Source organism: Odontesthes bonariensis, chromosome 1, assembly GCF_027942865.1.
Source record: "Odontesthes bonariensis isolate fOdoBon6 chromosome 1, fOdoBon6.hap1, whole genome shotgun sequence".
NCBI classification, from domain to species: domain Eukaryota; kingdom Metazoa; phylum Chordata; class Actinopteri; order Atheriniformes; family Atherinopsidae; genus Odontesthes; species Odontesthes bonariensis.
This window is the reverse complement of record NC_134506.1, coordinates 13,786,030-13,801,561: the sequence shown is the minus strand read 5'-3', so window position 1 is coordinate 13,801,561 and position 15,532 is coordinate 13,786,030. Positions and strand designations below refer to the sequence as shown.

Sequence of the window (15,532 nt, the reverse complement as noted above, 5' to 3'; positions counted from 1 at the left end):
TGTTTTGATTTTCTTGTTCTTCGAGTTTCTGGTCTTTTCTTTGGTTGAATTATTTCTTAGTTCTTTGGTTTACTCTTATTTGGTATTTTGTTGGAGTGTGTACTTTGTATTGCGTTCTAAAGTTCTGTTCTGGTCATTACTCCGAGTTATCCTCAGTTCCCCTGTTCTGGTTCTCAGCTCCACTGCACACCTATCTCCACTCAACCAGCCAAAGCTGCAATCACTTCCACATTTGTTCCCTTCAGTATATTCCCCTTAAACGTGGGACTGGAATGACCTCAATATCAGCACTTCATTGCTGTTTTATCATTCTATCATTCTATTATGTTATTATTTATTATTATGTAACTATTTAGATTGTTATTTTTTACTCTTAGTGGATTCTTTTTATCTTGTCTTTTGTACGGTGACCTTGTGTGTCCTGAAAAGTGCCTATGAAAGAAATATATTAAGATCAGATTTATTGTCATGCATACATGCATTCACAGAAAACGTTATACACACAAATATTATTCACACGAAATTTTATACATACGAATATTGTTATTGCTATATTATTAATATTATTATATTGTTATTATTCATATTATTTGTAGATATTCCCCTTGGTTAATCTCAGTCATGGTCGGTCAGATTCTTGCCTTTGGTGACCTCATGGTTTTTCTCTTTAGTTTGGTTCATTGCTTGTCTGTTGCCATCTGGCATGTTATGTAATTTAGTTTATGTTTTTACAGTAGGCTATGTGGTTTTCTGGCTCTGCTGCGTTTTTGGTTCCAGTTTTCAATAACTCTCCTGTTAAGCTTCCTTGAGCCTCCAGTTGGCTGTCTGCATTTGGCTCCTCTTCTCACCACCACCAAACCCCAACAAATACACCCCTATACCACCAGAGATGCAGGATTTTGACCTGAGCCCTGATAACATGCTTCTTCTTTGGTAGTAGAATTCAACTTCTCTTTTGAAATCTTGGACACCGCCAAGATTACTGAACATCTACCTATAGCTGTATGTCTGTGAGACTCTCTAAGGTGCTTATTTTATACTTAATCATATTACTGAGCTGTTCCCAGTTAACATAATTAGTTGCAACATGTTCCTCATGCTGTTTCCTTTTGCACAACCTTCTGATCCTTTTGTTGCCCCGTGTTGCTGCCATACAATTCAAGACTGGCTAATATTTTTCAATACAATATCAAATTGTCTCACTTTCCTCTCTTAATATGTATCAAATCAATCTTTTCCCCGATTTTTGGGATGCTCTATGAACGCACCACAGCTCTGACGCCACACGGTGGTCATGTGACCCTCAGCAGCCAGGCCACTCTCGGCTTCTCCCTCGCTTTGGCTCCAATGTCGGAGGTGTCTGTTCCTGGAAGAAATGGGCTCTGGCAATGCACGACTTTGATCATTCAGAGATCAGATCAGTTGATTCTGTGAATGGCGCCAAAACAGGACCCTAAACCTAAATTTCAAGAAGGTTGGTACTGAAAATAACGCGAATGATGGCCGTTAACCTCTGAAAGGGGGCGGGTTTGTTGTTGTTTTTGTTTATGCTGCTGCTGTTGCTGTGGCCCGACAATTACGATCTCCAGGGAGTGGCGGAGGGGAGGGGGGGCTTTATTTTAGATCAGTTATGCTAGATGTTGATTAAAGTGTCTTTTAAAAAGTCGTAACTTTAGTTTTAAGCGTGTTAAATTAAGCTAGCTGAGCAGCAGAGGTTAACGCCCGGCTAACTGTTGGCTAGCTTAGCCAGAATAAATAATTGTTGGTGTGCACATTATATTGGTTCAAAATGTATGATAGTCCTATAACAGCTAGTATTTCAGTAATTTTTCTCACATTAGTCTTCCCTCTTCACAGGTGAAAGAGTCCTGTGCTTTCATGGGCCACTGCTCTATGAAGCAAAGGTTTGTGTCAGGAATGTTCCCTGTGTTTGTGTCTGTTTTTGATAGTTTATTAGCTAGAAAGAAAAAGTGTGCAACCGACTGAGGAGACCCATGTGCTTTCTTGTTTTACAGTGTGTCAAGATCAACATAAAGGAAAAGCAGATTAAATACTTCATTCACTACAGCGGATGGAACAAAAAGTGAGAAGCTCAGATTTGTCAATTTGTTCTGTCTGGATTTCTCTGTTCACGTCTCGTGTTTTTTTGTGTGTGTGTGTGTTTGTGATCTGAATGAAAGCATTGTGATGGTGTTTCAAGGTCTTACTTGTTTTCCTTTTGCAGCTGGGATGAATGGGTTCCTGAAAGCAGAGTTCTCAAGTATGTGGACAGCAACCTCGCAAAACAAAGAGAGCTTCAAAAGGCCAATCAGTAAGTTTCCCTTTTCAGCTGACACATGAAAATAACTTTGTTTTGTTCCGACATTAGAACAATAATGCCCAATTAGTACACACCTGCCCTAGATTTTGAGCTTTAAATGGACATTTGTCCCTTTGTGTGTTCAAACATAGTCTGATGGTATAGCATGTGGTCGGTCAATGTATGTTGATTATTTCCTTAATCCCCACTCACATTTTCCTTCCCCAGGGATCACTATGTTGAGGGAAAGATGAGGGGTTTAGCACCAAGCAAGAAGATTGCTGCTGTGCAGCAGAAAAATGTTGATCTGTAAGTGTTCATCTTATTTTCTTACCATTTGTAATGTTCTGCCATTCTGCCGCAAAAGCGCCATTGTATATTACACAAAACCGAAAAGTAGATGTAAAATCCAGAGAAACAAATTAGACAAAAGTAGCATACTTGGCTATTTATTTATTGAGGAAAATAGTCCACAAATGCATATCTCATTGACAAAATATGTGAACCTCCGGAATTAGGGATTCAACTAAATACAAAATTAAAGGTTCAGGGCTGACATTCAGAGTGAATAGTCAACCTGTTTAAGTACATCTTGGTAAGGAAAGGAGATCATTTAGGACATTAGAAAACAAGTTGTTGATGCTCATCATGATGAAAAAGGTAAACTAAACTACTACTAGGTACTAAACTACTACAGGAACAAGGTGTGTAATAGTCTTCAAGTTCATGGCTGAACAACCAGGCATCAATCAAAAGTGCACCACCAAAACAACTCTGACCAACAACAGTGTGCGTGTCAGTGTTCTCCAAGAAGAACATGATGTACATGTATGTCCACAGCTTTCTAAAGATCACATAAACAAACCAGAGGGTTGTTGGAAAAATGTTTAGTGAGTGAGATGAAACCAAAGTATTTTTTTGTGCGTGTAAAGAGGAGTGTTTACTTTGGAGAAAGGAGCACACTACATTTCAGCATCAGAACTATGAAATGTGGTGGGGGTAGTATCATTCGTTCGTCCATCTTCCGTACGAGCTTCTTTCTGTTCAGGTTTGCCGGGGCTGGAGCAGTATTATGATCTTTAAACTTCTGAAGAGAAATGTCAGGACATCTGCCCGTGAACTGAATCTCAAGAGAGAGTTTGTCTGGTGTAGGGCTGTCAAAGAATATTCTAAATTAAAATATATATTCGAATAGGTTTTAAAAACAGACATTCTGAGGTGAAAATGTGGAAAAACACACATCCGCGCAGCCGCGGTGCGGCTGTCTGCTTTGCAAGTGGGCGCACTGCACGACGGGGGGTGGGGACAGGTCACAGGAGTCGCACTGCCTGGCACAGCGTCACCGCTGAAAGTTGACTTACGTGAAGATGGCAGAAAGTTCAGAGCCCAACTCGACCGCAGGCACAGAGAAAGTGATTTTAACCCCCAAAAACATGAAACCCTCTGTCTGGAAATACTTCGGATTTTGGTCGGTTGATAGAAAAATTTGTGGAGCTTCTTGACAAAGTCGTATGCAAGCTATGTAAGCTACAGTTAGCTTATCATTCGACCACCAGCAACATGAGGTTACATCTTGAAAGTATTCACCCAAATGAGCATGGCATAATATATGAAACTCCAACTAAACAGCCACGTCTTGACACATATTTTACACCGCCTGCCACAAGCTCTTTGTCTGCAGCACGACAAGAGGCCTGCACGCAGAAATTAATTTTGTTCTTATGTAAGGGCATGAGACCGATCAGTGTATTAGTTTGTCCTGTTATTGACGTAATGCTGTCATCGCCTGGCAGTCTGGCTGATTGAAAGCCCCCAGATGCAACGGACGCAACGCACCCCTGATGCGTATGCGCATCATTGACATAATGCGCAAATACAGATATTCGAATATGTGGTTTTTTTAGAGGGTATATTCGAAGGTCATTTTTGAGCAATTTTGACAGCCCTAGTCTGGTAGCAAGACAGTGTCATTTTCTGCGTCATCCAAGAGAGAATCAGATTTTAAAGAATGAGCTTTTGATATCACAAAAAGAGGTACCAACAGATGCGAAGTGCGAGATCATTTTCACAATTGATGAAAAATAGTTTTGTTTGGTTCACTTAAATCTATTTGTGGGACCTGTATAAAACCGAAACTCATTTTTTTATCAATTGTAAGTGCTCACTGGCTTTCAAATATGACAAATATGAATGTGAACCTGTGTGTTACGTGTTTGCTATCAAAACATCACCTATAATGTCTTTATTTATTTATTTTGCATTCTAGGAAAGTGAAAAAAGCCAAACAAAAGAGTAAGTGAAACATTTGTGCTTATCATCTTGTTCTTGTTTGTTCCAATACCAAAGCCAAACGATAATATTTGAATATTAAAACCAAAGATTTGAGAGTTATTTCAGGACATTTCTAAATGGAAATGGTGTCCTATCCTGTCTGTTTATGACATCAGTATATGTTTGGCTTTGGCATTGTCGGTATGATCACGTACAGTTATGTGTTGTCTTATGTCTCATTTAATTATATTTGCTTTTGAAATAGTTCTTTATGTCACACGTGCTCCTCATTTTTTTGTTTAGTAATTTGGAGGCACACAGAAACGAACAAAAAAAGCATCAGAAAAACAAAACTAACTATGTCAGATAACAGGCTGAAGTTCTGCAGGCTACATAACAACCCTTTGTTGACCTGCTCCTCCATTAAGCCTGTCAGCACCGTCCTGTTCTATTTAAGAGAGTATGTTGGAGTTGTTGTGATTAAAAATGACCAACCTTTATTTCAGTTTGACCCATAAGCTGTGATGTGTGTGTTGTTCAGCCCCTGGGCCGGGTGAAGGCACCAGCAGTGGAGAAATGCCCCAGGGACCGCGGAAGAAGAGGGCTCGGGTCGATCCCACAGTGGAGAGTGTACGTATCGTCTGTCACTGGTTATTTTATGGAGCCACGTGGAAACGTTTCCTTCTGATTATGTAGCTCAAACTGCTCATTTTGCACCATTTTCTTTGTCTTCGCATTCCGCTGGGAAAAGATTTGCTTTTAAGCAGTCGTTTTTCTGCACATTTCGAACACTCAGCTGGTCATGTGTTTCGAGATCTACCGAGGTGTTAGAACAACGAGGGGAAATCTACTGCGATGTCAGGGACCTTGAAGTGTCCACGTGGCTGTGAAACTTCTAAACAGAGCGTCCTTGTCTTTTGTCATTTCATCGAGCTCGCAGCATTATTTGACGAGTCAATGATTCGCGCATGAGTCATGGCTCAGGTTGAATAGGAGGACTCCTTCGCCGCAGACTCATTTCTCATGTTATGCCCATAGTGAAGCCTTGGTAAAGATAATGCTCATCTTGAAAGAAAAAGAAGAACATTTGAGGCTGGAAGCCCTGTTGTATTCAACTCTTTCATCGGATTTAGTTTGAATCTAAGCGTGTGTGTGCTTGTGTTTAGGAGGAGATGTTCACCAACCGTGTGGAGGTGAAGGTGAAGATCCCTGAAGAGTTGAAACCCTGGCTGGTGGACGACTGGGACCTCATCACACGACAGAAACAGGTGGGAACAAAGCAAACCAAATAACCAACTACACACTCACACAAAAAGTAGTTTTAATGACTTGTGGAGGTTTAAATCCACAACAAACAAAATATGTGTTCATTAAACCTCAGGGGAGTGCCTTTCTTTTAAAATCTATCACATAAACAGGCGTTTTTAGAAGAGCTATTTAAGATTTTACGTCACAACTGACGCCATGACTTTTTTCAGTTAATCAAGATTATTTTGAATTGATTTTATTTCGTAATCTGTTTAAATTTTTCTTTTTTGCCCCGTTAGAGGCCATGGCTTCCCTTTTTAAGAAGGTTGCATTGTGGGTAACGGGGTTTTGCCTTCTTTCTCCCAATCAACGATTAGATGTCTAGATGAGCCCAGATTTCAGATGAACTTTTATTTAAAAGATGCTGAGTGTCTCCAGAAGTGGAAATAAAGACCTGCTTGATAGAAACTTTGGAGCCTGTTGTCAGGCTTCAGTAAATCAGATCGCTGTAATACAACTATAAACGAACTGAACATCGATGCAACGTTGCTTTGAACTGAGCGGTGCCAATTTTTGTCTTTCTCATATTACCAGATACACTGTCGTATGGAGCTTTAGCTCGACTGCCATCACCAGGCAGGTGATTTCCACTATAAGTAGACATGGAGTGCAGATCATAAACGTTATTAGGCAGTGGCAAACTGCAGGGGGACTCATCCAACTCTATTTATCAAGCACGTTTAAAACTACAGAGTTGAACCAAAGGCGACAACTAGAAATAAGAGTTCAACAACTCACACAGTGGGACAAATGGGATTTTAAAAACGTGAAGGAGAAGGCTAACCTGCCTAACATCTAAAGGCAGCTTTTTCCATAGTTTGGAGCCATGATTTCAGAAACCCGCTCACCTCTGAGTTTAAAGCTAGTTTACGGGACAACCAGGGTCAGGTGGTCAGCAGACATTAGGGACCTGAAGCAGGTCAGAGAAGCAGGGTGGAGCGAGACCATTCAGACATTTATATGCACGGAGGTTAGGTTAGGTTAGGTTTCTTTATTAAGTTAAGGAGAAGAATTCTAAAATCAATTCGATCTGTCTATCAGTTAGGGGAGCCAACGGAGAGCAGACAGAATTGGTGAAATATGCGCTGCGGTTAAAGGCGAGCAGCAAAGGGAAGCCTGGCTAACCCCATCATAAAGAACATGAAACTGTAAGCAGTAGTTTGTCAGTCTGTAGCGCAAGAGCTCATTGGACTTCAATTATTCTGTTCTTGTCATTAATTTAACGGTGTTTGGACTAGAAGGGCGAGAATGTGATGTAAGTATGTCCGAGAGCGGTGTGTTAATTGGGTGTTACCACAGCGAAGCTTCTGTTGCAATTAGTGACTTTTCCCCTAAGCCTGTGTTTCCAACCTAGTCTTCTGTTTGGCTTGCAAAATTGTGTTAACTCGTTTTTTAAGCTCTCGTTTTTGCACTTGTAGATTCTTGAAATAAACCATGTGGGGAATTATTGTACACAATTCAAATAAAATATATAATATAAAAATATTAAAACTCAGTTACTGCAGTGTTGTTGTAAATGAGTGGACTTTAAAGCTGAAAATTTGGCTCCATCAAAACATGTTTTACAGTGAAAATATGTGAAAAATAGTGCATCAAAAGCCAAACAGGATTCGTGGGTGCCTGACCATTAGCTTCACTGTGTGCAGCTGACGGTAAATGTCACAGTTAATTAGAAAATCAAACGGAACAACAGTCATGCATTAAGAATTTTTCATTGCTTCCAGTTATTTCATCTGCCTGCCAAGAAGAGCGTGGAAATGGTCTTGGAAGACTATGCAAACTACAAGAAATCAAAAGGAAACTCTGACAACAAGTAAGAAAAAGCTCCCTGATGTTCCCTGAATGTCAAAGTAGAGAAACACTTTTGTTGTGTCATAATGTGCAGCCTCACCGCATGTGTCCACCTTATCATGCCACCTGTCACAGAATGTGTTTTTCCACATTCATGTCTTCAGCTTCCTTCTGTGAAAGGAATTACAGGCGATATTCACATGCTTTTGCGCAGTTTACCCAGGATATATTTCCTAAGGCACATTATATAATATTACCTCAGCCATAGTTACACTTCCTGTAGAATTGTGTGGTATTTAAATGACCATAACTGAAATAATCTCCATGTTATGGCCCTTTTACAACAAGTCGTATCTGTAATAGTCATGGGCATTTAGGACTTTTGGTTTAATCAGTTTCAACAAAATAGAATAAGCAGTTTATTCTTAATTCATGGTGTTTTTGATTACGTAGTTAGAAATGCTGACAGTTCTGAGAGGCTTGTTAATTCGTCTGCTCTCTTAGAAAATCTCAAAAATTATTCATTTCAGTGGAGGTGAACACGGTTCATTTCCCTACATTTTTTTAAGAGCAGTTCTCCCCTTAGTTGGTTGTTGTCATAGTACTTTTTTTCAGTACTACTATGCAGCTTTTTTTTGTGCAAAATTTCTACTCATTTTCTACAGTAAACTCAGCTCTTTAGTTTTGGTTTTGTGCTGCGCGACAGTTAAACAAAAGCTTTATTACAAAGGTAAGCCTAGAAATCACAGTAGTGATGGTTGATGTCGCATCTGAAGTTCCCAGATCTGTTCATCCAATTTTTTTTCCCCCAATCCACTTAGGGAGTATGCTGTAAATGAGGTGGTGGCGGGGATTCGGGAGTACTTCAACGTCATGCTGGGCACACAGCTGCTTTACAAGTTTGAGAGGCCGCAGTACGCTGAGATCCTGGCTGAACACCCGGACGTGCCGATGTCTCAGGTGTACGGAGCCCCACACTTGCTGCGTCTGTTTGGTAGGAGCCTGCGAAAAACACCGAAACACATACTCACACAAGGCGAATACCTCCTCAGGCGGTCATGTTGCATGCAGCTCAGACACACACACACACACACACACACACACACACACACACACACACACACACACACACAAGGGAACACTGAGCCATGTTTTGATTCAAGGCTGTATTGATGGTTTGAAGTAGGAAAGAATGTCCCTTTCTGTAAATAAAGCTGTCTTTTTAGTTGTGTTCTTGTGGCATTTTCTGTCTTTTAAAAGAGTTGTGAGTGTTCTTTGCACAAGCTTCACTACTGTGAGGCTTGTCTCCTTTGTAGCAAAGCATCAAAATACAAGTCATATCCAGCTATTTCCTGCGCAGAGTTTAGTCTGTTGTGAATTTATACAGGACTTGTTTCCAACCATTTGTCCTAAAAAACATTTTCTCAAAGATAAAATAATCTGTACAAGCAGATGGTTAATCGTTAGATATGTTATTATTCCACTGTTGTGCTATCAGAGATTACACACGCTTCAGAGGGTTGCATTTACTGGTTTAACCACACAGTGAGTAGATCCAATAATTTATGTGCACGGGTGGTAGATTTATTTCTATGTAGAAGTAACATGCATCCTCACTTTTTACTTAAATGAACATAACAGCGGAAATATAAAGAGTTTCAGCTTCTTTTATTGAAATGAAAGTGAACATTGCTCAATGGTTCATGTGAGTGCATCATTAATCAGTCTTATTGTGCAGGAACAGTTATGTGAGAATGGAACTACTCTTTCATAAGTTCTTCTGTGAATACATGCACTTGAAAGTACAAAGTACTAAATGGAACGGCTCGCATCTACTTGAATGCTCTTGCAATGGCTGATGTCACGACTCGGTCACTCCGGTCGTCAAAGGATTGCCGTAATCCAGATTCTTTTCCTGTGTCGTTCCACCTCTGACAGAGTCTGACTGGTGGTTTTCCTTCTGTGTAGCTTATTGTTAGCTTTGATGTTAGCTGTAATGTTATATCCTCATTTGTAAGTCGCTTTGGATAAAAGCGTCTGCTAAATGCATAAGCATAAACATACTACAAGGCAAGTATTTTTGTGTTGGCTTAATTGGAAAAAAAACCTCAAACTTGAATCAGAGAGAACAGTCACTACGACGGAGGTTTTTATCTTTCTATGTTGTAACACAGGCTTCCCTCTTCTCACACTTGGCACACACATAAAAAAGCGCCACGTTACACATCATTTGGCGCTCCCTGTGCACAAAATGCACCGACACTGGACTCATAAGAGGAGCGGGCTGTGGGAGAGGACATGTGTTCAGAATATAAACATTCTCATGGCAAAGAGCTCAAATGTCGCAGCAATTAAGACAAGAGAAGAAGGCAATCAAGAAAGTGTTAGCCGTGCAAAATATATGTTTGCTGTTAGCTGCACACAAAGCCCAAAATGTGCCATAACAACTCACCTCACGCCCGTTTGGGGTTTCTTTGTGCAGATTTTGCATGTTCTCATCATGCATGCAACGAGTTGCTCCGGCTTCCTCACGCCGTTGAAAAAATGTAGTGATTCTAAATTGACCTCGATAGTGGGTGTGGGTGTGCATGGGTGTTTGTCTCTGTTGACCCTGAATTGGATTAGGCGGGTTAGAAAAAGGGTGGATCGTTGAGTTTTCTTAAGACATCGACAAATTTTTAAATCCGCATTCAAATGCATTGCATATGAGACTTTGATGGAAAGTAAAGACAAAATGTAAATATGTACCGTATACAACCCGGCGGAGCTGACTGTAGAGAAGAATACTGCACAAGTTATAAAACATAATGGTCAGAAAACACTGTCCACGCTCTGCACAGTGAGTGTGTGCTTCAGCTCCTGGGCACAGCGGCAGCCTTACACAATGGCCGCTCAGGATGGCTGTTCACTGTTATTTGTTCATTTCATACTGCAACAATGTACGTTCCCTTTCGGGATTAATAAATTATATGTCAGGTTCAATTCAGCATAGCTAATTCTGATTCTTCACCTGAGCGCATTGTTCTCATGGTAACAGCCCCTAGCAGTTTACTTCTTTATGGTATAACATACAGCTCAACAGGTTTAGTTCTGATCAAAAGGGTTGAGTTTTAGTTCAGATTACAAACTATTTAATAGATCAAATGCTGTAAAGATGTCATTGTTTAATCATTATTTATAGAGATTGAAATAATAGACCAACATTTGATCAACATCCTACTTAGGATTGCTTTTATTCAAGTCAGTAAAGCTCTTTATATTTGGTAAAAATGTCAGGCATCGGCATGAGCTCAACAGATCATCATGATAACATTTAAAGGTTGTTTCAGTCTGATTTTGCTGTCTGGGATATTGTCAGGAAAACATTCGGTTGGAGACATAGGAGAGCATCTTTAACAGACAATTTAATCCAAAACTCTGAATGTAGACTTCTCCGGAGCAGGTCGTGTGTTCAGCGTCAGCGAACAGATCAGGTTGGAAGAAATTCTGCATCAGGACACTGAAAATTCTGACTCGAGGCTCGGCCTCAGTTTCCCAGCCATTAATATCACTTCACTGCTCACACCTCTGCACCGCTGCAATCATTCAGGGTTTAAAGATCGATTAGACTCAGAGTATCAGCCAAATCAAAGTGTAAATGCATGTCTAACAAAGTTTTTGAGATTTCTTTCTCTCTGTTATGCCTCCTTTTTCTTGTAAATGTTTGCATTTGTTCATAGAAAATGTTCATTTTTGTTGTCCATAAAGTGAAAATCAAACCTTTTGAGCAAGCAAAGAAAGAATCCCCCTCTTATGTGGAACCATACATCTAAATATGGGATTAAACAACATCAAAGATAGATACTACATAGTAAAGATGCTTAATAATTTATCTTTTATGTCCCACTCGAATGAGAATTTTTTGCAACTGTGAACAAGTTTTTTTTTTTTTTTTTCCTTCTCGATCCACAGATGTTTGCATACGGAACAAATCATCACCATTACTTAAACAGCCTCACTGTCTTTTGGCTGTGGAATCAATTCAAGAAAATAATGAAATGAAATAAACAATGTTCCCTTTTCCTCTGCCAACAGTTCGCATTGGAGCCATGCTGGCCTACACTTTACTCGATGAGAAGAGTCTGGCTTTGCTGCTCAGTTACCTCCAAGATTTCCTCAAGTAAGCTTTAACTCTGACCAGAGACTCCGTGTCACGTTTGGCTCATTCTCAAGCGTCCTGTTCCAACCACTTTCATGTCGGTGCAGCCAGGCTTGCTGTAAATACTTGAAACACAAGTTATGAAATCGATTTTCTGCCCTGGAAAATATTTTTGCTCAGTGTCTGCACGTTGCAGCACGCTACCTAAGGTAGTCAGAGCAAGCCTTTCACTCTATTTAAAAAAACATGCATATTAGATTATGCTTTCATAGAGACTCATGAGAGAATGATTCCTTTTGATGAGTTATGAGAGATCGAAGTAAAAACGTAACGACAGTACAGATGCTTTATTGACTGAAGTAAGTGCAGCTCTCAGGGGGTTGGCTTTCAGCAGTGTTATAGACTCAGAGGTTTTCTTTTCTGGATTAATGACGCTATGTTTGAGTTTTATTCAGAGTTCACTCTCTTATTTTTCATCTTTTTGTACCATTGTAATGATAATAGCTCTAACAAATTCTAAATTAAACATATAATTTCCTTTAGGCATTGTGCATCTATTGAGGCAAACACTGGGAATTCAGCTTTAATCGCCCTCAAGTTACCTATATTATAGTAATTTCCTTGGTTTGTTATTCTATTGGTGCTAAAAAAGAATAAAACGACCGTCTCTGGGGGTTAATCTGTGGGAGTCCTGCAAAGTGATGTGGAATTTCCTGTAAAGATCTTATCTTCTCACATATCACGTTCATCCAGACAAATCTTTCTTAATGTCAGACTGGACAAGGCTCTACTGGCAGTCACCTTATCTTTGTAAGGATTTTCTTAGTAAGCCGAATATGACGGCTGGTAAGCGACTGATATGTGTGGGCCGTCAGCCGCAGCCATTTCCTTCATCCTCCGCAGTGACCGTCTTGTCACACTTTGTCCTCAGGTACCTGGTGAAGAATTCAGCCACCCTCTTTAATGCCAGTGACTACGAGGTCGCGCCCCCAGAGTACCACCGCAAAGCTGTGTGAGAGCCACACCACTCTGAGCGAGACGCGTCACCACCCTGTCAGGTCACAAGTAAAATAACCATCACTACACTTCGGAGTGCAGGCTTGGACGAGCTTTTTTCACTTGAACTCATAAGCCTCCATCGCAAAAGTCTCAGGAGATGGTCACAGTTGAGGGGAAAAAAGGATACAGTAAAACGTTTTTATCAGATGCCATTCTCACTTTTTATTCTGGTTATTTGTCACTCTGTTTTTTTTCTGTTTTTTTTTTTTTCTTAAAGCAATACTATGTAACATTTCTACCTTAAAATAACAGCTTGAAAAAAATTGTGCGGCTAGAATGAGTTTTAATATTACGATTGACCTGTCTCCTATGCCCTTCGGGGGTCTGAGTTGGAAAAACTGCGCTATGTAACTTTGCTGGAGCGGCCCGGGAGCTGAGCGGAAGTACTTCGACTTGCTTTCTGGCACACCTACCGCAAAAACAAATAGACCCTCTCACGCTCCCAGGTACATTTGATTACTCTTACCTTCTCGGTCGACATAGCTTGCACCTTCTGACTCCTCGCCGGTTCGTCAACAAACGTGAAACGTGAAAGCGAAAGGGTGATGTATTTATGACAGTGTAACCGTACATTACCTCCAAGCCTGTAGGGGGAGCTCCATAGTGGGCTTTTTGAGAAGTTACATTGTATCGCTTTAAAGACACAAAAACTGTCTCGTTAACAGAGCAGCTCCTTAGTGTTTCTGTGCGTTCCAGCTGACGCACCTGTGGCTGTTGCATGTATTTATTAGTAATTCTTCTTCTGCCACATAATGTGCAATTCAATGCTGAACCACGCGGTCAAAATTCAGCTGTTAAAGGTTTTTGTATGTTGTGTATTTGTATCAATTTGTAAAAACATTTTTACACAATCTCTATATTGTTTACTGTTTTCTTGTGGACATCTTGTAAATTATTCAGTGTTGGGTTTGTTCTTTAAAGACGCACTTTTGCTAAATGTCACTCGTCAGTTAAGAACGGTGAAAAGGAAAAGAGGTGCGGTCTCACAGCCACTCCCCCCCGCTGTCCTCCTCGCTTCAAACATCCATGAAAAATGTGCAAAATTTGTTTTTGTATTCATCCGACACGGCGGTGAGCAGTGTCATCCATCTTTCATGCGCATGTCAGTACATGAAAATTATAAATATGTGCCCCGTAAAAAAGTCATCAACCCAAGTTTCATTATTTATGTTGCAAATGTAAAACATTCAAAATGTCTGCAACCATGAATGTTAAACCCACTGTTGTTAAAATATGTAACTTTTTGTTGAGACTATGACCACACACAACCATACAATACACATCCCAAGATCATTATGAATAAATAATTATGGATGAAAAATATTAAAAACTAAAAACGTTCGGCAGCAGAACTCTGGTTTCTAACTATTACGCCCCAGCTGGGAGTTTGCATAAAACAATCGGATGGTACAGTTGAACCTAAATGAATTGGTTAATGTAGACGGCATAGATGGTGCCATGCTTTTGACGACATGTTTGCAGGTCAGTATATTATTTATGGGGACTAAAATCCTTAGAAACACGGGGCATGAGAGTCAAAGACATCTATTATGATGTTATACAGATCAAGACGACGTAACTGCTCCCTTAAAGGTGGGCTCTGTCCTTCTGATACTGTGAGTAAACAACAGTAGTTCTATCCCACTGGAAATTTAACCCATAATGAGTAAAAGGCTGAAGTGTATTATTTTTTGTAGAATGACATAGTGGTGGTATTGAGGTAGCCAGTATCAGTGTTACATAATTCATTGCTGATATATAATGTTTCTATCATATGTAACCTGTACTTTCTTACTGTGGTATGTTGAGGTGGTGCAAAAAAAATTGTACATCACCAGTTGTAGTTGTTGAATTAAATGAGTTGAGTACAAAGCACAATATTTTGCTCAGAAATGTTGCAAAAGCTATTTGTATTCAGAAGAATAAAATTGGAATACTAATGCACCAATGTCCCCGAATTTCTCAGCACTATTGGCTTGATATTACTGGTGAATGTTTATGTGTTGCCCTTCAGCCAAATTCCAGCATTTGCTTCTTCTTTTTTTTTTCAATTTTAGGTTTCAAAACAACGCTGACGTTGGCTTCCGATTCGGAAAATAAATGGATGGACAGAAAAGGGCCAAAAATATTAGTCAGACTGCTCAAATCTGGATATAATTATTCTAAAGAGGCTGTAGATTCATTAACACCTAGTTATGGATTTGTGAAAATGCAGAAAAGGGCCATTTCACTGCTTTCTTTTTTAATTCTGATCACGCTTGACTACTGTTTGAAAACTACTATAGTTAGACTGCCCACATCTGGACATACTTTAAAACATATTTTATGATTTTTGAAAATTTTATTTTGTTTGTGAAAAAGAAAAAAAAGGCCATCTGAGCTTTCTTTTTCATTTGGACCAGCTAATACCAGAACCTGTATGATAAATAATTAAATATGGGCTTAAAGATCCAGCACATGAAATAAATTATATCAAACACACTTCATGATTTGTGAAACCTTTCTTTGTCCCAAAATTCACAGAAGTCCTTGTCTCTCCATGTTCATCTTTATTTCCACGAGGATCTCCTGAGGAAAAATTCATTACTATTGATTCTTCATCTCTTGTTGACTTACTTCTCCTGTTCTTTTATCTAGAAACAATGACTGCTGTTTTCATACAGAAC

General features: G+C 39.7%; 1 protein-coding gene across 1 annotated transcript; it reads left to right on the top strand.

The window, feature by feature from the left end:
- The first annotated feature begins 1,301 nt into the window (after positions 1–1,301).
- LOC142389968 (mortality factor 4-like protein 1) lies at positions 1,302–14,810 on the top strand. The gene is made up of 12 exons (XM_075475289.1): positions 1,302–1,474; positions 1,858–1,904; positions 2,016–2,083; positions 2,225–2,311; positions 2,528–2,608; positions 4,566–4,591; positions 5,112–5,200; positions 5,737–5,838; positions 7,603–7,691; positions 8,491–8,663; positions 11,744–11,828; positions 12,739–14,810. Exons 1-12 carry the CDS (start codon positions 1,435–1,437, stop codon positions 12,821–12,823), a joined length of 972 nt encoding a protein of 323 aa, XP_075331404.1. The 5' UTR covers positions 1,302–1,434; the 3' UTR covers positions 12,824–14,810.
- Positions 14,811–15,532: the final 722 nt, after the last annotated feature.

What these genes read in the sequence shown, in the direction of transcription:
- LOC142389968 (XM_075475289.1), top strand. Translation starts at nt 1,435, where the DNA reads ATGGCGCCAAAACAGGACCCTAAACCTAAATTTCAAGAAG. An exon ending in TCATCACACGACAGAAACAG is followed by an intron (nt 5,839 to 7,602) that starts GTGGGAACAAAG and finishes CATTGCTTCCAG; the next exon opens with TTATTTCATCTGCCTGCCAA. An exon ending in TACCTCCAAGATTTCCTCAA is followed by an intron (nt 11,829 to 12,738) that starts GTAAGCTTTAAC and finishes CTTTGTCCTCAG; the next exon opens with GTACCTGGTGAAGAATTCAG.